The sequence below is a fragment of the Girardinichthys multiradiatus genome, chromosome 2 (genome assembly GCF_021462225.1).
Source record: "Girardinichthys multiradiatus isolate DD_20200921_A chromosome 2, DD_fGirMul_XY1, whole genome shotgun sequence".
Classification (NCBI taxonomy): Eukaryota; Metazoa; Chordata; class Actinopteri; order Cyprinodontiformes; family Goodeidae; genus Girardinichthys; species Girardinichthys multiradiatus.
The window spans coordinates 41550281-41575437 of NC_061795.1; the positions used below are offsets into that span (position 1 = coordinate 41550281).

Genomic DNA, 25157 nt, shown 5'->3' on the forward strand with positions numbered 1-25157 from the left:
CTTTTTTGACTTATTTTTTCATTACATTTAAATCCAAATTCTAGTATTCTAGAAGCTTCATTTTCTGGTAAAATATGTTGCTGAGGTTACACTTCATATCTCTTGCATTTATTGACCTCACTCTAAATTTCTAATGTAAACTTATTTGTGACTATGCTGGTTGGTACCCTTTAGTTAACAAAATAATGTGTTTAATTGACCCTGTGTGGACTAAATGAACCATTAATCTCAATCTTACCAGTTGACCTGTTTCCTGTGGTGCATAACAGTCCTTCACTTTCAGCACTGTATCTGAAAGCCAGATTAACATGACGTATTGAACAGCTCCATTAAGACTTACAGGTCCTTCTCAAAATATTAGCATATTGTGATAAAGTTCATTATTTTCCATAATGTCATGATGAAAATTTAACATTCATATATTTTAGATTCATTGCACACTAACTGAAATATTTCAGGTCTTTTATTGTCTTAATACGGATGATTTTGGCATACAGCTCATAAAAACCCAAAATTCCTATCTCACAAAATTAGCATATTTCATCCGACCAATAAAAGAAAAGTGTCTTTAATACAAAAAACGTCAACCTTCAAATAATCATGTACAGTTATGCACTCAATACTTGGTCGGGAATCCTTTTGCAGAAATGACTGCTTCAATGCGGCGTGGCATGGAGGCAATCAGCCTGTGGCACTGCTGAGGTCTTATGGAGGCCCAGGATGCTTCGATAGCGGCCTTTAGCTCATCCAGAGTGTTGGGTCTTGAGTCTCTCAACGTTCTCTTCACAATATCCCACAGATTCTCTATGGGGTTCAGGTCAGGAGAGTTGGCAGGCCAATTGAGCACAGTGATACCATGGTCAGTAAACCATTTACCAGTGGTTCTGGCACTGTGAGCAGGCGCCAGGCCGTGCTGAAAAATGAAATCTTCATCTCCATAAAGCTTTTCAGCAGATGGAAGCATGAAATGCTCCAAAATCTCCTGATAGCTAGCTGCATTGACCCTGCCCTTGATAAAACACACTGGACCAACACCAGCAGCTGACACGGCACCCCAGACCATCACTGACTGTGGGTACTTGACACTGGACTTCTGGCATTTTGGCATTTCCTTCTCCCCAGTCTTCCTCCAGACTCTGGCACCTTGATTTCCGAATGACATGCAGAATTTGCTTTCATCTGAAAAAAGTACTTTGGACCACTGAGCAACAGTCCAGTGCTGCTTCTCTGTAGCCCAGGTCAGGCGCTTCTGCCGCTGTTTTTGGTTCAAAAGTGGCTTGACCTGGGGAATGAGGCACCTGTAGCCCATTTCCTGCACACGCCTGTGCACGGTGGCTCTGGATGTTTCTACTCCAGACTCAGTCCACTGCTTCCGCAGGTCCCCCGAGGTCTGGAATCGGCCCTTCTCCACAATCTTCCTCAGGGTCCGGTCACCTCTTCTCGTTGTGCAGCGTTTTCTGCCACACTTTTTCCTTCCCACAGACTTCCCACTGAGGTGCCTTGATACAGCACTCTGGGAACAGCCTATTCGTACAGAAGTTTCTTTCTGTGTCTTACCCTCTTGCTTGAGGGTGTCAATAGTGGCCTTCTGGACAGCAGTCAGGTCGGCAGTCTTACCCATGATTGGGGTTTTGAGTGATGAACCAGGCTGGGAGTTTTAAAGGCCTCAGGAATCTTTTGCAGGTGTTTAGAGTTAACTCGTTGATTCAGATGATTAGGTTCATAGCTCGTTTAGAGACCCTTTTAATGATATGCTAATTTTGTGAGAAGGACCTGTAATGCTGCCTTTCAGGATTAAACATTTTGCCATGATTTGTAAGATGGATGGCCTGCCCTCGTTTTGGACCGCTGAATATCTAATTTCCAATAAATAACCAGAGGGGGGGTTCTAGTAATATCTGAATGGAAATAATCAGATTTATACTTTTTTATAAATGACTAACCATGAATAATCCATGTTCTTGATTGAAAAGCGAGCCCAAATCTTTCGCCTTCCACCACTGATGCTGGACATCTGGTATGAGGTGTTGGTCCTAATATGTTAAATGTAACATTATAGCCATGCATCTCTACTTTAACCATATCTCCCCAGACATAGTTCAATCAATGTTGTGGTTCATTCAGAAGCGAAATTGCAAATCTTAGTTGTGTCATCATATTGTTGTTATAGAAAAGAGACGGTCTCCTTAAATCCAGTGACTGTTCTTGCAAGAATATTCTCTTGGGCAAACCCCAACCTAACGCACCCAAAATGTCATTGTTCAAGCTAACAGAAACATTTAAAACAAAAACATTTTTTGATGGCTGCACGGTGGCGCAGTTGGTAGCACTGTTGCCTTGCAGCAAGAAGGTCCTGGATTTGATTCCCGGCCGAGGGTCTTTCTGCATGGAGTTTGCATGTTCTCCCCGTGCATGCGTGGGTTCTCACCGGGTACTCTGGCTTCCTCCCACAGTCCAAAGACATGCCTGTTAGGTTAATTGGTCTCTCTAAATTGCCCTTAGGTGTTTGAATGAGTGTGTGCATGGTTGCTTGTGTGTTGCCCTGCGATGGATTGGCGACCTGTCCAGGGTGTACCCCGCCTCTCGCCCATAGACTGCTGGAGATAGACACCAGCTTGCCCGCGACCCACTATGGAAGAAGCGGTAGAAAATGACTGATTGACAATTTGTGATCTGTTTGGCTCCAATTTTGTCCTTTACAAAATGTATTGTATATATTGACCCAGCTATACCTCTGTAGTATTTTGGATTTTAAACAATGGATGATGAAATGTGGGCCAGATTCTAAAAAAAAAAAAAAAACAATAAAACTGACCATGATTTGAAGCTGTGAATAAGACACAACATTCAGATTGTTTAGTCGGCAACAAGGCATAACCATATTGTTTTACATAATGCAAAAAACCTGGGGTTGCCACTTCCCATTGACTGGACATTCAATAACTTTGAGGTGCAACTGACAATTTTTTATTTATTTTTCTTGCAAATGACACCCCTCAGTTCATGCTGCCCTAGACAGAGAGCCATATCGCCCTTATCAAATTCTGCTTCAACCCTTCTAAACCATGCATAGTTCTTCAGTTTATCACTACTCTCCTGCAAACTAAAGGCTGAGATGGAGGTGATGAGTTCTTTGTCATCTTATTGCACAATCTGACATTGAGGTAAATCGGTGGTATGACGCCCACCCCTGGGAAGACAGATAGTCATCTTCAATGTATTAAAACTGCCACAGAGATTAGCTTCCTTTTAACGTTGGTGACCTACAGTCCCTTGCAAAGGTATTCAGTCCCTTGGCTTTTTACTCATTTTGTTACATTCTAACCTGCGATTTAAATGTTTTTTATGTGATGGATCTGAACAAAAGAGTCTTAAGTTGGTGAAGTGAAATGAGAAAAATATAAATAAAAAAGAATTGAAGAGCAAAATAAAATTACTATGTGCATATGTATTCACCCCCATTGCTACGAAGCCCATGTTGCAACCAATTACCTTCAAAAGTCACATAATTAATGAAATGAAGTCAATCTGTGTGCAATCAAGTGTCACATGATCTGTTTATAAAAACACACATTTTCTGAAAGGCCCCAGAGGCTGCAGCACCACTAAGCAAGAGGCATCACACCATGAAGTGCTCCAAACAAGTCAAGGACAAAATTCTTGAGAAGTACAAGTTAGGGTGGGGTTATAAAAAAAATAAAATCTATGTTCCCCTGGAGCACCATCAAATCTGTCATCTTCAAATTGAAAGCACACGGTACCACAACAAATCTGTCAAGAGAGGGCTCACAGAACTCACAGACTGGGTAAGGAGGGCATTAATTAGAGAGGCACCACAGAGACCAAATGTAATTCTAAAGGAGTTGCAGACTTCCACAATAGAGACTAGAGTATATGTCCCTAGGACCACAATAAGCTCCTTAGAGCTGGGCTTTATGGACGAGTGGCCTGAAAAAAAGCCATTACCCTAAGAACACCACCCATAATAAAATGTGGTGGTGGCAGCATCAGGCTGTGGGGATAATTTTCAACAGCAGGGATTGAGGAACTGGTTCAAATCGAGGGAATGATGGATGATGCTAAAAACAAGGATGAACCTGTGTCAGGGCAGAGGACAGAGGTTCACCTTCCAGCAGTACAATGAAAGCATACTGTTAAAGTAACACTCGAGTGGTTTAAGGGGAAACACTTAAATTTGTTGGAATGGCATAGTCAAAGTCCACACCTCAATCCAATTGAGAATCAGTGGTTAGACTTGAAGATCATTGTTATCAAGCGAAATCCATCAAACAAGAATGAGCAGAAGCAGTTTTGCCAGTGGCAAGATGTGGCAAGCTCATTGACCTATCCAAAGCAACTTACAATATAATGGCAGCAAAAGGTGGCTCTACAAAGTACCTACCTTTTTCTGTTATTTGGTCCTATTTGTTGTTTGGTTCACAATAAAAATACATCTTCAAAGTTGTAGGTGTGTTCTGTAAATGAAATGGTGCAAACTCAATCCATTTTGATTCCAGGTTATGAGGCAACAAAATATGAAAAATGCCAAGGGGGGTGATTACTTTTGGAAGGCACTTTAATAAAGATCCCGTATTCACAAAGATTCTAAGTCCTCTCAGAAGCCTCCTATCTTAGCCTAAAACCTGAATTGTCGCACAGAATCAACGTAGTTCATTTACATGCTAATCATCATTTGATTATTATGTTTACTCGCCATGCTGGTTGTTGTCATACCTCATGTATTTCATATTAACTTAATATTAATATTAAAATTCAGCGTTTTGCTGTGATCTCCTTGCATAATGAGGTTTAGTTTGGAAAAATGACCAAAACAAAACATAAAAAAGGTGGAGAAAACCGAGCTGAACCGAGGAGCAGAGACTGCTGGTGGAGGAGAAGAGAGGAGTGTTGAAAGATAGATTTGGTCCTGGGATCACGGTGGGAACAAACAGGCATTCCCAGCAGATCAATGCATCGTTCCTTCTGCTTTCAGCACCAGCCTGGAATGTGAGCAGCTCTGGTACCTGCTGCATTCAGAAGCTAGAGAGGAGATAGCAGCACAACAGGAGTGTTGTAGATGACCACTTAGGCTTAGGCTACTGACATCATGATGTACAATACAGCAAATACCTATTCTCATTTACATCTTTCTGTATGTAGTGCTTAGATTATCGTACTGTACTGTACTCATCTAGAGTTTGTATTTATGTTTTTGTTTTTTGAGTTTTTCCATTTTTCTTTCAAAAATCTTTTTGAAAGCATTTTACAGTCTAAATATTTAAGTTATTCTGTACTATATTTTTTATTGTAATTTTGTTCACTTTTTATGCATGATTATGTATTATTGTTTCTATTATTTATTTATTCATTTCTAATATTACCTTACTAGAGATGCACCTTTAATCTGTCCTGCTGCTGAAACTATTTAATTTCGAACTAGGGGATGATAAAGCTAATCTTATCTATAAATTAATAATTGTTTGATTGTTATAGAAGTTTACGTGCTTATTTATTCAACTATTAACACAATGAATCTCTGCGCAATCGAGCCAATAGCGTCTTATTAATTCACTTTTATATCTCTCCTTTCTCTCTGTCTTTCTGTCATCTTGCCTGCTTGAGACTGTTATTCTCACTATAAGTCCTCTTAAGCTCTCTTAAGGCCTAAGGTGCTTTCTGAATAACTTTTATCGTACCGAGAGAAAATGCTAAGAAAAATCTTAGTATTCGAGAAAATCTAAGATCTTTCTTTTAATGATGTCACTAAAAGCTACTTCTGGTTTTAAGATTCTTTATGAATACAGGCCCTAATTTTATTCTTACCACTGCTGTAGCAGTTATTGTCTATACTTCGTATTCTAGAATGTAACCTATTGGTTAAAAATGGTATGTGGAAGCTTGAGGATATGAAGGTTTATTTAGTTTTGCAAAGTAATTATTGGCTTTTAATTTTTATGGACATTCTTTTAGGTAAACATAAATAACATGTTTTGGATATCTTTGAATAATGAAAATGAAATGTGTTTATCTCCAAAGCACATAAAAAATCTGATACTTTTGAATAAAGCTAAACACAAATGACTCTGACAGTTGAGCTGGACTTGTTAAATACAGGTCCTTCTCAAAATATTAGCATATTGTGATGAAGTTCATTATTTTCCATAATGTCATGATGAAAATTTAACATTCATATATTTTAGATTCATTGCACACTAACTGAAATATTTCAGGTCTTTTATTGTCTTAATACAGATGATTTTGGCATACAGCTCATGAAAACCCAAAATTCCTATCTCACAAAATTAGCATATCATTAAAAGGGTCTCTAAACGAGCTATGAACCTAATCATCTGAATCAACAAGTTAACTCTAAACACCTGCAAAAGATTCCTGAGGCCTTTAAAACTCCCAGCCTGGTTCATCACTCAAAACCCCAATCATGGGTAAGACTGCCGACCTGACTGCTGTCCAGAAGGCCACTATTGACACCCTCAAGCAAGAGGGTAAGACACAGAAAGAAATTTCTGAACGAATAGGCTGTTCCCAGAGTGCTGTATCAAGGCACCTCAGTGGGAAGTCTGTGGGAAGGAAAAAGTGTGGCAGAAAACGCTGCACAACAAGAAGAGGTGACCGGACCCTGAGGAAGATTGTGGAGAAGGGCCGATTCCAGACCTTGGGGGACCTGCGGAAGCAGTGGACTGAGTCTGGAGTAGAAACATCCAGAGCCACCGTGCACAGGCGTGTGCAGGAAATGGGCTACAGGTGCCGCATACCCCAGGTCAAGCCACTTTTGAACCAGAAACAGCGGCAGAAGCGCCTGACCTGGGCTACAGAGAAGCAGCACTGGACTGTTGCTCAGTGGTCCAAAGTACTTTTTTCGGATGAAAGCAAATTCTGCATGTCATTCGGAAATCAAGGTGCCAGAGTCTGGAGGAAGACTGGGGAGAAGGAAATGCCAAAATGCCAGAAGTCCAGTGTCAAGTACCCACAGTCAGTGATGGTCTGGGGTGCCGTGTCAGCTGCTGGTGTTGGTCCACTGTGTTTTATCAAGGGCAGGGTCAATGCAGCTAGCTATCAGGAGATTTTGGAGCACTTCATGCTTCCATCTGCTGAAAAGCTTTATGGAGATGAAGATTTCATTTTTCAGCACGACCTGGCACCTGCTCACAGTGCCAAAACCACTGGTAAATGGTTTACTGACCATGGTATCACTGTGCTCAATTGGCCTGCCAACTCTCCTGACCTGAACCCCATAGAGAATCTGTGGGATATTGTGAAGAGAACGTTGAGAGACTCAAGACCCAACACTCTGGATGAGCTAAAGGCCGCTATCGAAGCATCCTGGGCCTCCATAAGACCTCAGCAGTGCCACAGGCTGATTGCCTCCATGCCACGCCACATTGAAGCAGTCATTTCTGCAAAAGGATTCCCGACCAAGTATTGAGTGCATAACTGTACATGATTATTTGAAGGTTGACGTTTTTTGTATTAAAGACACTTTTCTTTTTTTGGTCGGATGAAATATGCTAATTTTGTGAGATAGGAATTTTGGGTTTTCATGAGCTGTATGCCAAAATCATCCGTATTAAGACAATAAAAGACCTGAAATATTTCAGTTAGTGTGCAATGAATCTAAAATATATGAATGTTAAATTTTCATCATGACATTATGGAAAGTAATGAACTTTATCACAATATGCTAATATTTTGAGAAGGACCTGTAGAGGACCCTTATTGTTCCGGACAACACAGAACGTAATACAAACAACAGAAACATAATAAGCAGTGGTTCTGTGGAGCTAAGATCTTGTGTGAAAAATAATCAGCAGTTGTTTGTCCTTCCAGCAAAGCTTGGCAACACATCCCTGACAACTGTGGCCCGGCAACCTGCCAAGTACTTAGTCAAATCCAATCACGCACACCCAGTGAGGTCTGCGCCACTGTGCAGCACAAACAGGAAGCAGGGGGCTTAAAGTGAAATCATAAAAACAAAATAATTTCTAACTAGATCTTTGTTTTTGTTTTTTATGCATACAATGCAATGTGTAGGGTTTGCAGTAATAATGAGACCAATTGCTTTAAATTTGCTGCTTTACTGCCTATAAAACACCAATTTATTACATAACAATTTTATGAACGGCTGTTTGTGTCCACATATGCTTTGCTTAGATAAATCCTCCATAATGATGATGCATTTTGCTGAGTAGAGCTGGAAATTAAAAGAACAAAAATAAGAAAAAACATTTCTGTAAAGATGTTAAATCCCTAGCATACCATAAATGTCTATGCATTTTATTTGGATTTTATTTGATAGATAATGATACATGGTTTTCAAGTTTCTTGCAAATGAATACCTCAAAAAGTGTGGTGTGCATTTGTAATTAGCCATCCTGTATTATAATACCTTAAAACAAAATACAGTGCAAAAAATTGCACCAAGAAGAATGAGCTATACACTAGAAAGATCAGGGTTAAAGCTTCTGAGAAGTTTAAAGTAGGGTTAGGTTGTAAAACTGTATCCAAAACTATACATCAAACTATACTAACAAAATGGAGCACTTTTTAATCTATTACCCTAAATGGAAAGACACAAATCTAAACCTACAAAGACATGCCTGTACACCTAAACTGACAGGCCAGGCAAGCAGAGCACCTTTAATAGAAGCAACCGAGAGGGACATGGTAGCTCTGGAGTTTGAGATGTCCTCAGCTTAGATGAAAGATTGAGACAAAAATGTAATTTTTTACATCTATCAAAAATAAACGGCATTGAACACAACGTCCCTACAGCAAAACCTGGTGTTGGCAGTAAAGCTTCCAGCAGCAACTGTTGTTTTGGTCAGGTGAGGCTGCAGGGAGGGGAGGAGCTAAGTGTCTCTGTTATTGCAGTACTGCTGCTGGAAGAATTCAGACAATTTGGCCAAATAAGAATGGGTCAGTTTATATTGATTTTGTTGCAAATGAGTATCTTAGCATTTATTATTTTTAGTATTGATGATATTGAAATATCAAAAATTTTGAACAACCCTATTATGTTGGAATGGCCCAGTCAAAGCCCATATCTAAGATCTAAGAGTTTTAGGTTCTAATATGTAATGGCAGGGAAAGAACGAAAAAGTTTCTGAAAGAGACATTCTTGGTACACAAGAATGTGTACAATAATACATTAAAATGTATTATTAACAAAGCATTTTTATTTTATTTAAGAAGCTAGAAAATATTTAACTCCTCCTTTTATCGTACATTGCACAACCACTATAATGAAAACATGTTTTTGACAAAAACAAAAAAAACAATATTTCTATGTCTTAGAGTGGGTGTTTAATGTAGCTTTAAAGTGCAACTGCACTTTGCGTACTTTCATGTATCTAACTTTGGAAGTCGTACACAAATGTAACAGAATATGAATTCAAGTTTGTGAGGGACTGTATTTGTGATTTTGTTACTGGTAAAAAACTGAAACAGAGTAGCAGGTAATTATATTATTTCTCCTCCTATTTTCTCTCACATTTTTTCTTTTTAACGGGAAGAAAAAGCACCTCATCATTTTGACACTAACTTCAAAGGAGTTTCATAAAGAATTTGATGCTTCTTGTTTGGGTGCAGGTAAGATTTCATATTTTTTGCTCGGTTTGTGTTAATGTTATCTTTTTTTTTCTGTGTACAGATCCAAAACAGTTAGGGTGAGTGTGGTGTGGCCTCCCTTTCCAGTACTCACTCTTATAAATCCCTCCCTCAAAGGTCAGACTTATTAAGCGAGAAAGGAACTGCTGTAAACCAGACAAAAGGTACTGGACATAAAACCTGTGTTTTATGATCTGGGATAACAGTGTCCAATTCCAGTCAGTCCTTGAGGGTTGGTCTCCTGCATGTTTGACATTTGTCCCTGCTTCAACACACCCGATTCAAATGATACAATTTAGAAATGCTGTTATTTTGTTTTTCAATTCGTATCTGAACATCTAAACTTAAATATCTGCCAATACTTGGTTTATGATCCAAAAACACTTTTCCTTAATTATTTAGTTTCTTTTTGTTTTGTTTTTTTATAATGTTGCTGTAAAAGGCAGGAATAATATACAACATACACAGTGCTGGTTAATAAGCTAGAATGTTTTGCAAACATCTTTAGATGTATTCATCTGTAGAATTATATAGTTGATAGTGTAATTTACCAAGCTTTTCTGCATGAGTGGTCATCATTATTATTACCAAGCAGAGGCGATGTCACACAGTGTGTGAGCATTTGTGGTAAGTGGCACCAACAAGCTCCCGAAATAAAATACAACAATATACATTAGTCAGTCGAGAATATTTGATTCTGATATTTTTAAAACTCTTGTTAGCCATTTGCATGATTGACACCGTTAGTATTACTATATGCAGCCATCTCTCTGTATAGTTTTAGGTCGTAAATTCTCCAGCCTTGGGTCAGAGCTTTTCAACATCTTTATATTTACTGGCAGATAGAGGGTTAAACTTGAAAACAACTAAATAAAACAACAGTACAGGGTTCCTGTTGCAGCTGAAGCCCGCTTGTCGTTCCTCTTAAATCAGCAAGTGTGTTTTCCCCTTAGTTAATTTTACTTTCAATCTGGTATAATATCAATATAATAAATCAATAATCTAAATATTTGCACAAAACATAATGGTGAATTGTATTTTACTGCTCTTAACACTGAAATATATCAAAAAAGGGCCCTGTTCATGCAAATGTGTCAGTTCATATTTTTTATCATTCTTAATAGCAATATTTTGTTCTATATTTCCTGGTAATTTCTTTTATTTACCATGTTTTAAATAATATCTTCGAACAGTGTGTAAAGTGTCAAAACTGATTCACACCAATAACTTTATGCCCTGTTCATGTCCGTTTCTTCCCATTGACTCTGTTTTTCTACAACAGCTGTCCTGTTGTCCTTTTCAATGTCAATAAAACTTCACACACCTCAGCCAACCGTGGGATTACAAAAACACATCTCTGTAGTTTGAACTCGCCAATCACGGCCAGCGGTGACATTTACCAGCCCAGTAATGATGCTCCTTAAACTCTTTTTGTCTCTTCAGTGGACCTGATTCTAAACGTCTGTGTCAGTGATGAGGACTGTTGCTGCTCTGCTGTCCTACTGTTTTTGGATAAGCGTTGGCAACCATGCTGTTCAGACAGGTGAGTTTTAGGATTATCTCCAAACAGAAAGATGCAAATGAAGCAATGCATGCCTGTAAAATTATGCAACTTGGCTCCTTTTCTATCTTTTTTTTTAGATCAAAAATGTGGTACCCCTCAAGTGGTGAAGCCAATGTTTCAGTTCCTCAGAGTGGTTGGGGGGACCCAAGCTAAATATGGGTCCCATCCATGGCTGGTCAGTTATTGAACCGTTGTTTCCCTTTTTAGAAGCTATTGTGTTTACAGCCATATATGTTTCTCATATAGGTTACTCTTTGATAGTTAGAACAATATTATTATATTATACCTAAAATTTTCTGCTCTTATTTCTGCTGTTAGTTCTTGTTCTTTTTGTCACACACTGAGTGTGTTGATGAAGCTATCACTCAAACATACTTTTTTTTGCAATCCTGTTTGCTATCTCCATGTTAAAAACCATTACTTCAATCCAAATTTCATCAGATTAGCCCTGTTGCTTTTTTTTTAAGACCTGCACCTGCACCTTTTATCTTCTGTTTTTCTCTGATGTATATACCAAACATCTTGCATTCATTCAGCATTCATTCAGTGCCTATCTCCAGCAGTCAAGGGGCAGGAAGCAGAGTACACCCTGGACAGGTCGCCAGTCCATCGCAGGGCAACACAGACACACAACCATGCACACACTCATTCATACCTAAGGGCAATTTCGAGACACCATTAACCTAACAGTCATGTATTTGGGCTGTGGGAGGAAGCCGGAGTACCTGAAGAGAAACGACGCATGCACCGGGAGAACATGCAGAAAGACCGCTGCCTGGGAGTGAAACCCAGGAGCTTCTTGCTGCAAGGCAACACTACTACATACTGTACCACCGTGCAGCCCCACAGCTTGCATTTCTTTGTCTAATAGTTGCATGAAAAAGCAACAAGAAATCCTTACCAAGATCCTCAAAAGGCCTGGAGGGCATGGAAAAAAAGTCTTCACTTTCAGACACTATTTTACAAACTATACTTTTTAATTTGTTCTTTACAGTATTAAAATACCCACCTTAAATGTTTCTTTGTGATATGCACATGAGTACATCCAATTAACCATTCATAAAAACAGGATTCTAGTATCTTGTTTACAAAAAATTGGCTTTGTGTGTTGCTAGAGTCAAATCTTTAAGGCACAACAAAGCTCATACGTTTGCTGCGGGTTGAATGAAATAATTTGAATACATTACAGAGACTGTCATTGATAGCACTCTAATATGCCGTAAGTTATGTTTCCTTCGCAGCAAACAGTGGGTGAGTGTTTTTCTGCTAAACTAAATCTAAAAGCACACATTGACTTTCATTCAACTGCTCAACTGTTCAACTCAAAAGAAAATATCAATGATGTTTCCTCAAACCTTCAATAACATTCATGTAACATCACACAAATTAAATTAAATCTAAAATTACGTTGCTTATGTCCAGTATCACTTTTATTGCTTACCCCTGCCACTTTACAGTTGATTGCAAATTTCTTGAGTCCAAACTGTGAAAAAATTAATTTGCAGATACTGGCAGCTGAAATAAGTGTCTTCCATCAGGCGGCTGGATATCTGTGTAGCTCAGAGCAGATTCTACCCTGTATCTTTTGCAAGGACCTCTACATGTAAGTGAAGAGGGGAGCCCTTAAGGTGGCTAAAGGACATTGCAGCTTAACTTATCTGTAACCTTACACATGCAGCAGGAAAGAATATTGTATATTACTATCATATATTCTTACAAAAAGTAGCACTGCGAAAGAAAGCAAAGGAAATGTAAAACTAACCAAATCGTTGTTGTTTGTTCCTGTTGATGTACAAGCTAATGTTCGTCCTGTAGCACAGCTAGCTGTTACAGGAAGTTAGAAAAGCATCAGTTTGTAACTCCATCAACAAATTGCTTAAAGAGTTGTGGGATTCTTTATGGTGTCTTTATTAGTTTAAACGATGTGGCAACCATTTTGGTGAATAATTATTGTAGAGAATGTGTTCAGTAGGAGGTCATTGCTGTTACAATGTTGATTAATAGTCACCATGATAAAATGGTCCTTTAAGAATGCCAGAAATGATAATTTGATGATTGTGTGATCTTTGTTTTAAACCCTAATGGAGAATTGAGATACCTCCAGAAGATCCTAGTTTTAACTGGTTTATTTAAAATTATTTCCATTTATGTTCATGGCAATATTTTCTATGATGCATCTATAATGCCAGGAGTGTTCTATGTGCTGCAGTAATGGTTTTAATCTGTCTCATATGTGTTTTTATATTGAGGTTTCAGTGCAGAACAGAGGCTTTCATTTCTGCGGAGGAGCCATTCTGACTGACAGCTGGATACTGACTGCGGCCCACTGCTTCCCATTTGTATCAAAGTACAGAAACCTGCTTACCTGTGACCACTTTTTTAAATGACATGACAAACATTGAGCATTCATCAAATAGGTGTTTTTTTCTGTCTAGAGACTTTTTGAGTTGTGTGCGGGTTCTGGTGGGAGAATTTGACTTACGAGCAGATGATGAAGATGAGCAAGCCTTTACAGTCAAGTCTGTGTCAGTCCACGAGAAATACAATCAAGCGTTTCCAATGAATTATGACATAGCTCTGGTGGAGCTGGATCATCACATCAGAATGGGCAGGTTTTCTGCTTTTAAGCTGCATGCTTTAAATAATCATTAACAATGATGTCTTTGTGTGCTGCTGACGTGTGGCTGTGTTTAACAGGAGCTCGTGTCAGGCCTATATGTCTACCTCTGCCTGATTTACAGATCCCTCCATGGACTAATTGTGTTGTTGCTGGTTGGGGAAAAACAAGGGAAAGTCTGTATTTTTTTAACCACAGTGCATTGCAAACGTATTGGAACCCCTTGAAGTTTTTCAATATTTTTATTTTCTTTAACAACAGATGTATTTTGGGGGGATTTTATGTAATAGTCAAATACAAAACAGTGCTGAATTGTAAAATGAAAGGAAAATGATACATGACTAGGGGGTAATGTATCTGCCAGTTTTGCATATCTATAGAGAATGATTGTTTTTCGGATTTGTTTTTGGCAAAAAAAAAAAAAAAAGGCTCAGATTCAGATTAGATCGAGAGTGTCTGTGAAAAGCAGTTATCCAGTCATTCTTCAGATTATCAGTTTGATTTAAGTCTAGACTTTGAGTGGACCATTCTTACACATAAAGATGTTTTAATCTAAACCATTCCATTGTAGCTCCAGCTGTATATTTAGACTCACAGTCCTGCTGGAAGGTGAACCTCTGCCCTAGTCTCAAATCTTTTGTGGCCTCTACCAGGATTTATTCCAGAATTGCCCTGTTTTGAGCTCTGTGCATCTTCCCATTAAATCTGACAAGCTAAGAGAGGCATCCTAGCAGCATGATGCTGCCTCCACTGTGTTTCATGAAATTACCATGGACATATTGGCTGCTTTTCTGGTTGATGCCGTTACAGCCATGTCTTGGTAGGTTTGCAGTTGTGTGACACTCCTTCCATTTTCAGACGTTGAATTGAACAGAGCTGCACTGTGGTGCAGTTGGTAGCACATGGAGCTTCATGGAGTTTGATTGTTCTCCCCGTGAATGCGTGGATTCTCTCCAGGTTCTCCAGCTTCCTCCCACGGTCTGGATAACATATCTGTTAGGTTTATTGGTCTCTGTAAGTTGCCCTTAGGTGTGAATGGTGTGTGCGTGGTTGTTTGACCTGTATGTTGCCCTGTGATGGACTGGCAACCTGTCCAGGGTGTACCCTGCCTCTTACCCATAGACCGCTGGAGATATGCACCAGCACCCCCGTGACCCAGTATGGAAGAAGTGGGTATAGAAAATGGATGGATGGATGAATTGAACAGAGCTCTGTGAGATGTTCAAGGCTTGGAATCTTGTTTTATCTCCTAACCCAGCTAAAACTTTGACACAACTTAATCTCTGACCTATGCTGATGTTGTTTGTTCATTAATCTTCTCTAACAGACAATGTTTTTTTCAGAAGTGTAATTTAATACCAGTATGAATCCACTTGTTGGGCGAAGCCATCAGAACAGCTGACTTGTTATTAAATTACATTTCTGAAGGTCATTTGTTGCACATGAGTTTATTTAGGGATACCAGAGTAAAGGGGGCTGAATAGCTATCCACTCCATACTTTTCAGATTTTATTTGTTAAAAGAAATGTAAGTATGCATCATTTTCATTCCACTTTACAGTTACATGCTACATCGTGTTGGTATATTACATAAAATAGCAATAAATTACATTAAAGGCTGTTGTGCAATGTGACAAAATGTGAAACACTTCCAGGGGTTTGAATGGTTTTACAAGATAGTGTATGACAAATGCTTTCAAAGCTGTTAGAAATTCTTTTTTTCTGCTAAGTATATTCTTCTGATTTGCAGGGGGACGCCTTCCTGCAATCCTGAGGGAAGTCAACCTGGGTTTGGTAGATCAGGCCAAGTGTAAATACATCCTACACACGATCAAAAGCTCATTTTCTAAACAGAAACGAGGACTCCTTGAGGCAGACATGACAGTTCTGTGTGCTGGACCAGAGGAAGGAGGAAGAGATGCCTGCCAGGTAGAAGCGATTCAGTCTACTTCTAACATCTGCCTGTTTTACCATCATATACTTTGGTTGGAGCCCATCAGCCTGGAACAAGTTTCATCAGCTATATCAGTCTAAACATCGTCCATCCACTCCACATTTTATCTTCTCCTCAGGGAGACTCCGGGGGTCCTCTGGTATGTCCGGCAGGCTCGGGAAGCCACTGGGTTGCACTGGGAATAACTTCTTGGGGTAAAGGCTGTGGCCGGAGCTGGGGAAACAACAGCAGCCAACCTCCGTCAAAGAGAGGATCTCCAGGGATTTTCACTGATGTCAGACTGGTTCTACCCTGGATCAAGCAGAAGCTGAGGGAGGGTAGGCCAAGATGACTGTGATATAATTGAGACATTGGGATAATTAAAAGTTGTTTGGCTTTAGATGACCAGTCAAGGCGTAACGGTACTAAAATTCATACCTCAAATTTTCGGGACAGCCCCTTCCACTTGTTACGCAAACAAATATATCATACAAATAAAGCATTGTTTTAAACTTTAATACATGCAGACTGTTTATGTGCAGAACTAGTTGCAACTTTAAAAAAGAACACCAAAACAATATAGAGAGGACTCCGTTATCTCTAAAGTCTAACATTAAGGTTTCTTATTCAGCTACAGTGAGGAAAGAGAAAGAAAGGTGGACAAACCCGAGTATTACGTCAGCGTTTTTCAACAGTAGCTCGCTCTACACTGAACAGAATCGCTCCCCTGAAACAACTTCTCGCCGAATGTAAACATTGCTAGTACTACTTTATTTATTGAAAATAAATCAACCAATCTCCAGTCAGTTCTATACTTTCCATTTCCATCTAAAAGTTACATAATGAGTTTAAAATTAATTTCAGAAATTTAAACAACAAAACATAAACATAAACAAAAACAACCTAAACAAAACATATAAAAAGAACATTTTATTTCATACCTTGGTTGAAGTATAAACAAAAACGTACTAAACTGTAACTTTAAAACCACGATACGCACTGAACCTTGATTTTTGTGGAGTGTTACACCCCTAGATTCATTGCCTGCAATTCAATGGCTGGATAAAGGGTTGGTTTTATTAACTATACTCTTGAACTGTTAAGGAGTATTTACTTTGTCACAAGGCTAGGGAGAACACCTTCTAGGTTAAAGATACATTAGATGTTTTCAAAATGTTTATGAATCTCTATTTACCTGCAGATCAGTTCCAATATTATTTGCATTTTGTAGCCTGAAGGCGCCATAAAAATATAGGTTTTATACCAGTTTTTGGGAACATAAATGTCACCAATATGAGTCTCAGTTTTGCTGTCAGTGGTCATTTCCCTCATCCGCTCTATTTATATAAAAATAAGTCAATTATTAGAATCCAAGGTATCTAAAATGTAACTTAATTAAAATACTGATCATACATTTTTGTTATATATTATTGTTTTTTAATCATTTAAAAGTTTATCTTGCCCAGTCTCTATACCAATATCGTACTCGTCGTCTTCCACTTCATCCAGTCCCGGATGAAGCTTTTTTCCTATACCAATATATTTATTAAAAACAATATTTTTATAATTTTCTTCTATTTATTATTAGTTAAACAGCAGGTTCAATTAATATAAGAGAAACATTGTTTTTTTCAACAGCATTTATAGTTTCACACAATGCAACAGGAAACAACACTCATTATTTTTACCTCTGCCTTCCTCCCTCCCAGTTAGATGGAGTAGGGTGCGTCAGGTTTAGCCTAAACCGGCTCAGTTATGCTTGAGGTGCAAACACACCCTACATTTCTGCTACCTGTGTGACCCCTTCTCTTTTCCAATGGTTATAATCAGTCTGACAGAGAGATGTATCCCAATCCTTGTGGTTTTTAGTATAAAAATTGCCACCAGGTGGCTCTAGATGGACACACTTTATCAGTTTATTATTTTACTTAGTACCCCTACACATAGCCCATTCTAAAATGTCCAAACCTCCCCAACAACCCCGCACCATTCCAAACCCTTTGTGAAGGGCCTTGAGACGACGTGTGTTGTGAATTGGCGCTATATCAATAAATTGAATTGAACTGAGTTGAATTATTAGACCATGTCTTTATTGAGAGTGAGACACAAATCTCAAGTGAATGCTTTTCAGTGGGAACACCCTGCGTCATGTTGATGAAGAATTTCAGTTGCAGTACTTTGCATGGGCCTGCTCTTGGTGGATATTTCGTAAGTGATGTCTGACTACAAAGAATATTTTGTGATCTGGGTATAATTCATGGTCATTAATAGCGATGGCAGACATTTTGTTAAGAGATGAAGTCGTAAACATGAGGAAAACTGTTGAATCTGAAATGTGTGCATCAGTTATTAAACAGGCATACCTTGTTTTAAGATGCTGCCTGAGGTAAAGCTAATTGGAACAAGTTTGCTTCGATTCACTTACTTGATACACTTCCAGAACATATACTGCTAAAAATGTCAAAGTCAAAATGTGAACCCAGTAGGATCAATTTAGACTTTATTCGCCCTTAATACTAAACTAAAACCTCTACAGTTTCATGTAAAAGGAAAATTGTTTTCAATTCTGTTTGGAATTTTTACAATGGAATACTGTATCTCTTTATTTCTATCAAGATATTTATAGATTTGTAAAATAAGTAAACTTCTGTTTATGTTCTTTTCTTTTCTTTTTGTTGGCTTTAGCTGAGCAGCAGCAGCAATCAACATCAGGTGAGTTTTTTCCTCGCATCTTACCAGCTTTTATTCAGGTTTATTTTATAACATGCACATGCCTTATTGATGTATGCGTGTCAGGACTTTGCAGTGTGAGAGATGGGCAGGTATCCGACAGTCAAGGGTTAATCGGGAATCCCAGTTTTCCTGACACCTACTATGACAATAACCAGTGAGTGAAACCTTTAAGAAGAAAGAGTGTATGCTAATAGTTGTCACATCGAAGTGACAGCTGTAAACTGATGCCACTGTAGTAAACAGTGGTGTAGAGTCAGAAACTGAGATCAAGAACGGAAAGAGAAATAAATCAATTAACAGCAAAATTGTAAAATATTTGGTGTTTTCTTCTGCAGGTTGTGTTTGTGGAGAATTAATGTTCCTCCAGGTTACAGTATTCTGCTAGAGTTTGATCGGTTTGATGTGGAAAATGACTCTTATTGTCAGTATGATCGGCTCACAGTTTCAGTATCAATCCACAGGCCTGTTGGTGAGTGTTGTTACTGTCTCTTTCAGTGCAGGGGGGACTGTCAAGGGCTTCAGCGCCTGTTTTATGGTGGCTATTTAATAAAAACAAAATACTTTCTTAATTCCAAAAGGAAATTTAATTAATTAATTAATTAATTAATTAATTAATTAACAAAGACAAGTCAGGTTTTTTATATATTACAATTCATACACAATGCAATCCAAAGGGCATTACAGGAAGTCAAAGGAAAGACAAAAAAAAATGACAAAAACTTTAGGCTTTGCTCAAAATGTCAAACACTTAAAAACATTGCATAGAAAGAGACAAATGTTAAAATGCTGCAGCAAACAATGTTTTCAGTCCTGATTTAAAGGAGACAACAATTTCTGCATATGTCAGGGAATTTTCTGGGAATTTGTTCTAGAGCTAAACATTAATTTCTGTCACCTTTTGTAATTAAATATAAGGGCCCCGAGAATGCGCTCTTGAGGGACCCCAAAACTGAATTTTGTCGGCCCAGATTTATAGATGCCAAATATCAGCAGTAGTCTGCGTCTACCAGATAAGATCTGAACCAGTTCAGAGTCCTACTTATTATTCAGTCCATCAGTGAGGATAAAATGATCTGTTGTGTCAGATCCAGCACTGAGATTGAGTAATCATTGCAAAGATGCATATTATTCAAAACGTTTACCTGCTGCAGCCTCAGTGTTAGTGTGGTCTAAAGCTTTGCTGGAAAACACTGAAGAAATTGCCTTATTGTCATAAATTTGTTCATAAATTAGACACGAGCCTGTAATTATGCATTAATGATGCATCCAGATTAGTTTTTTTTAAATAGATTTAAACACTAAACCTTTCATGGCAGGTAATACCACTTCAATATTTCCTCATCACATATTAAAGATGTTGAAAAACTGTTTCCTTAGACTAAAAAGGGATACAAACAGAATTATAGAGGTTAGTTTTCCAAAACTCAGACTAAAAAAAAAGATTTCCTGATAAAAATTGAGGGAAAAAAAAACTTTAATTATTGAGCAGACCACATAAAATGTTTCTGATCAGATTCCTTAGAATTATTTCTCTGCTGACGCTTGGGAACTATTTATTATCAATGGAAAAATACAGATAAAATCACATCAACACAGAATAAAACTTTAGTTCAACTGTGTCTTGTGTTTCTGTTTACAGCAATATTTTGCGGTCAATTACTACCAGGTCCAGTGCTTCTACTGAACTCCCAGAACGCAATGCTGCACTTCTCCTCTGACATAAACAGAGCAGGGCATGGCTTTTCAATTAGGTACCGTGGCATCAAGGGACCCTTTCCTCCAGGTGGGAAACTCAACACATGCTGCAAACTCTTAGAAACACCGGAACAGTGTTTGTTTTTCATTGTATCATCAAAAGGAAAATGATATGCTTCCGCCTCTCTGCCTGCTCAGACGCTTTTCTCCTAAGCTCCCTGCTTGCTTGCATTCTTTTACTCCTAACTTTTTATCTCTTAGCCAAAATTATGGAAATATTGGACTAAAACAACTTCATACCAGCGACTCCCAACGTGGTGTCCGATATCTCAGAGAATATTCTTGCAATCACAGAAAAGCGCCCGTCTCTAGAAAACTTTATTATACACTGTGGAGCCATGGATGATGTGGCTAAGAAAAAATCAGAAGGATTGAAGGAAGATTTCACTCGTCTTCTGAATATTGTTGGAGGTCTCAATATCAAGGTGTTTCTCAGCGGACCCTTTGCACCGATTTTCTGTGGAGATGAGATTTTTTCTAGACTTCTAATGATTAATAAGTGGTTGAAAAAAACATGTGCTGCTACATCTGTGAACTTCATCGACAACTTTAATATTTTTTGGGAAAAAAGACAACTCTTTAAGCAAGATGGTTTCTGTTGGAACAAGCCAGGAGCCAGATGTCTCACATCTAATTTCTTCTATTAAGTAAATAATCCGCCAACAGCTTCGACTTTCAGCAGAGAACATAGAATATCAACAACAATGATAACGCTGCCTCCAACAGCTCCAGCAGAAACAATTGGCCAGTTGGCTGAGAAAGAGAGGTCATCACAAAAGGTCTCCCCGTCGAAATCCACAGGAGAAGTGGACCCCCCCATTATACCCCCGTCCCCCCAAACCCAGACCCAGACTGACACCCCCGGTAAACCCCCCTCACCCCTGACCCCGACCCAGACCGCACAGAACTCTCCCATCTCCCCACTGAACCCACTTTTTGCTTTACTGGATTCTGATAACATGAAAGGAGCTCTTAAAATCGGGACCCAAATGTCTCTGACATCTTCTCCATTCAACACCCCCCGTGGCCGAGGCCCTGATACTAAACCAACATCTTCCAAAAGCCGCAGACCTCCACCACCTCCTAATCTCCTCCTGATCAGGACCTTCAAATCACTTCTCTGTGATACAGTCTGGGCCCCAGTGGTAACTCCATCAGAAATGAGCATGTCAAGGAAAAACTTGGGCCCCTAATAGGAGATAGTTGTAAAATCTCTGTGCTTATACGTGACAGAAAGAACAAAGCCAAAAGGATAAGAGACAGTAATAAACAATCAAAAAAAGCCATAAACTGTCAGATACAACCATACACAGAATTAATATCAGCAACTAAGTCATATAAACCGGCTTTACTGAACATTAGATCTCTGTCAGGAAAATCCTTTTTAATCAATGACTTCATTACTGACCACGATCTTGATATTATGTTTTTAACAGAAACATGGTTACATGAATTTAATGAAGCTCCCATTCTGATAGAGTCGATGCCTCCGAACTACAATTTACTTTGTGAGAGCAGACAGCAAAGAAAAGGTGGAGGGGTGGCCACTTTGTTTAAAGAATTATTAGAGTGTAAAAAAGTATTTCTGGGCAAATTTGACTCTTTTGAATACTTGGCTCTCCAGGTAAAGGTCCGAACCATGTTCTTGAATATTTACAGGCCTCCTAAATCCAAAACAAACTTTATCAGTGATTTTAATGAGCTTTTATCTGTGATATGTGTTGATTATGACTGTTTAATCATTGTGGGAGACTTCAACATTCACATGGACAATCCTGAAGACAGAAGTGCAATAGATCTATTTTAGATCTAATTTTGGTTTGACTCAAAATGTTAAACAGCAAATGCACAAACAGGGACATATTTTGGACTTGATCATCAATAAGGGTCTAAACATTTCCAAGATGTCTGTAACTGATGTTGCTCTATCTGACCACTTTTCTGTTATTTTTGAAAACATCATCTGCAATGACTCAGTTTGCCAAAGAGACATTATAAGAAAACGCATCTTTAAGGACGGTGCTGCTGAAACCTTTAACCAGATTTACTCTTCTACCTCCACTTTGCCCTGTAGCACTGTAGATGAGCTGGTAGAAAACTTTCATTCTAAAATCTCGGACATCATTGATTTAATTGCTCCAATTAAAGTGAAAGTCATTTCTGGGAAGAAAATGTCTCCGTGGAGAAGTGCTCCACCAGTCAGAAGGGAAAAAAAGGAGTGTCGAAAAGCTGAACGCAGGTGGCGAAAGACTGGACTCCAGGTTCACTATATTATCTATAAAGAGAGACTATACAGATATAACCTACAACTGAAAAATGCAAGGGAATCTTTCTTTTCTGAGATCATCAGCAAAAACATTAACAATGCTCGTGCATTATTTGCCACGGTCGACAGGTTAACAAACCCTCCTGTAACTGTAGCATCTGAACTCCACTCTACCAGGGCCTGCAATGAATTTACTAACTTCTTCACTGAAAAAACCCAAAAGATCAGAGGGGCAGTCAGCACATCCACATCAACTCCAGTACCAATGTTGTCTCCAACTAGAACTGATTTTGACAAAATTTCCCAATTTTCACCAAATAAACTACAAAAAGAAATAGTACACCAACTAAGCTCTTCTCCCTGCTGTCTCGATGTTTTACCCACAGCTTTAAGCTTAACCTGAAAGCTGAAAGCTTTGCCTGTAATAACATCTGATTTAACACAAATAATAAACACGTTCCTTTTGTCAGGTGTTTTCCCCCAGGCCCTAAAAACAGCAATTATCAAACCTCTATTGAAAAAGAGCAACTTGGACAAGCTGCTACTACAGAACTACAGGCCTATATCAAACCTCCCCTTCATCAGTAAGATTATTGATAAAGCTGTGTTTCAACAGTTAAACAACTTCTTAACAATGACCAACCGCTTCGATGTCTTCCAGTCAGGCATCCTGCTCACCACAGTACAGTACTGCTCTTGTCAAGGTGTTCAATGACATCCGTATAAATGCAGACTGTGGAAGAACCACAGTGCTGGTATTATTGGACCTTAGTGCAGCATTCGACACTGTTGATCACTCCATTTTATTAGAGCGCCTGGAAAACTGGGTCGGCCTTTCTGGTACAGCACTCAACTGGTTTAAATCCTACTTGAAGGATAGGGACTTTTTTGTGTCAGTAGGTAACTTTACATCAGAGACCACAAAGATCACATGTGGCGTTCCCCAAGGGTCCATCTTAGGGCCCCTCCTATTCAATATCTACATGCTACCCCTAACTCAGATTTTAATAAACAACAACGTAAGTTATAACTATGCAGATGACACACAGCTATACGTTACGATGTCACCAGGTGACTATAAACCCATTCAAGCGCTGGGTAAATGCTTAGAAGAAATCAATGCATGGATGGGCCTAAATTTTCTTCAGCTGAATCAAAACAAAACTGAAGTAATAATCTTTGGACCAAAAGAAGAGCGTTTAAAAGTTAGCACACAGCTTCAGTTAATACAGCTGGAAACCACCAGTCAGACTCGAAACCTGAGTGTAGTGATGGACTCAGACCTGAACATTCAGAGGCACATAAAGACAATAACAAGGTCGGCCTTCTATCACCTAAAGAACATCTCCAGGATTAAAGGACTAATGTCTTAGCAGGACCTTGAAAAACTAATTCATGAGTTCATCTTTAGTAGAATTGATTACTGCAACGGTGTCTTCACAGGTCTGCCTAAAAAGTCAATCAGACAGCTGCAGTTGATCCAGAACGCTGCTGCCTGCGTCCTCACTAGAACTAAGAAAGTGGAGAACATCACCCCGGTTCTAAAGTCCCTACACTGGCTCCCTGTATCTCAAAGAATAGACTTTAAAATACTTATTTTAGTCTATAAATCACTGAATGGCTTAGCACCAAAATACATTACAGACTTGTTGTCAGTGTATCAACCACCCAGACCTCTCAGGTCTTCTGGCTCAAATCTACTCTGCACACCCAGAACCAGAACCAAACATGGAGAAGCAGCTTTTAGTTCTTGTGCTCCACTAATCTGGAATTAACTCAATTAACTTAAAAGCGCCGAAACCCTAAGTTGCTTTAAATCAAGATTAAAAACTTGTTTGTTTAGAGTGGCCTTTGACTGTGTCATTTAGGCATGGTTAGTTGCGTTTTCAGTCCAATTTTCCTTTCATTTTCTTATCCATCATTCTATTCTCTTTATTTTATTTTATTTTTATTACCTCTGTTGTTTGATTTTATCATTTGATTTGTTTTTCTGTGTCTGTTTCTGTGCTTATTTGCTTTGTGATTGTATTGTAATTGTATGTACAGCGCTTTGAGTGTCTCGTTGCTGAAAAGCGCAATATAAATAAACTTACCTTACCTTACCTTCTGGTAAAAAAAACTAAAATTTGGTTATTTAAAATTTGGTTATTTTTGCAAGTGGGAAAACCTGCAAAATAGACTGTATCAAATATTTGTTCTCCCGACTGTATGTGGGTTCCCAATAAAAGAAGCATTGAGTCATTGTTTTGTTTTTGCCATGGTTACTTTTATTTTGGTTTTCTAGAGTTTTTATGGTGAGTTAGTCAGTTGGGTTGTATTATTTTGGCCAGTTTTTATAATCCCTGTCATTTTCTTGTCATCAGCCACTAGTGCTTCTTTTCTTCATACCTGTCAACCAGTCAACTCACCTGTATTCACTCCACCTAGTTTATGCATACTCCTTTGTTGTCGTTAGGTCTGTTCTACTATTTACAAGTAAAACACATTTATAATAGCTGCCAATCTTCTCATGGATTATTGTTCCAACAAAAAAGTTAATCAGAATCACCTTTATTGGCCAGCATTGTGAGCACAAACAAGGAATTTGACTATGGCTTCAAACACTCACAGCGTAAGGACATTTAGTATAAATATATAAACTTCAGAGGAAATAAAATAAATATAAA

General features: G+C 38.6%; 1 protein-coding gene across 1 annotated transcript in view; it reads left to right on the forward strand.

Moving 5' to 3' along the window:
* Positions 1-9465: 9465 nt before the first annotated feature.
* LOC124856169 (ovochymase-2) overlaps positions 9466-25157 on the forward strand; it is a 33459-nt gene continuing 17767 nt past the window's right edge. Inside the window, exons 1-12 of the mRNA XM_047346409.1 lie at positions 9466-9606; positions 11068-11167; positions 11266-11363; positions 13438-13535; positions 13624-13796; positions 13886-13981; positions 15555-15733; positions 15877-16075; positions 18423-18449; positions 18534-18624; positions 18806-18939; positions 20110-20253. Of these exons, the coding sequence (XP_047202365.1) occupies positions 11098-11167; positions 11266-11363; positions 13438-13535; positions 13624-13796; positions 13886-13981; positions 15555-15733; positions 15877-16075; positions 18423-18449; positions 18534-18624; positions 18806-18939; positions 20110-20253 (1309 nt within the window). The 5' untranslated portion in view covers positions 9466-9606; positions 11068-11097. The remainder of the gene's footprint in view (positions 9607-11067; positions 11168-11265; positions 11364-13437; positions 13536-13623; positions 13797-13885; positions 13982-15554; positions 15734-15876; positions 16076-18422; positions 18450-18533; positions 18625-18805; positions 18940-20109; positions 20254-25157) is intronic.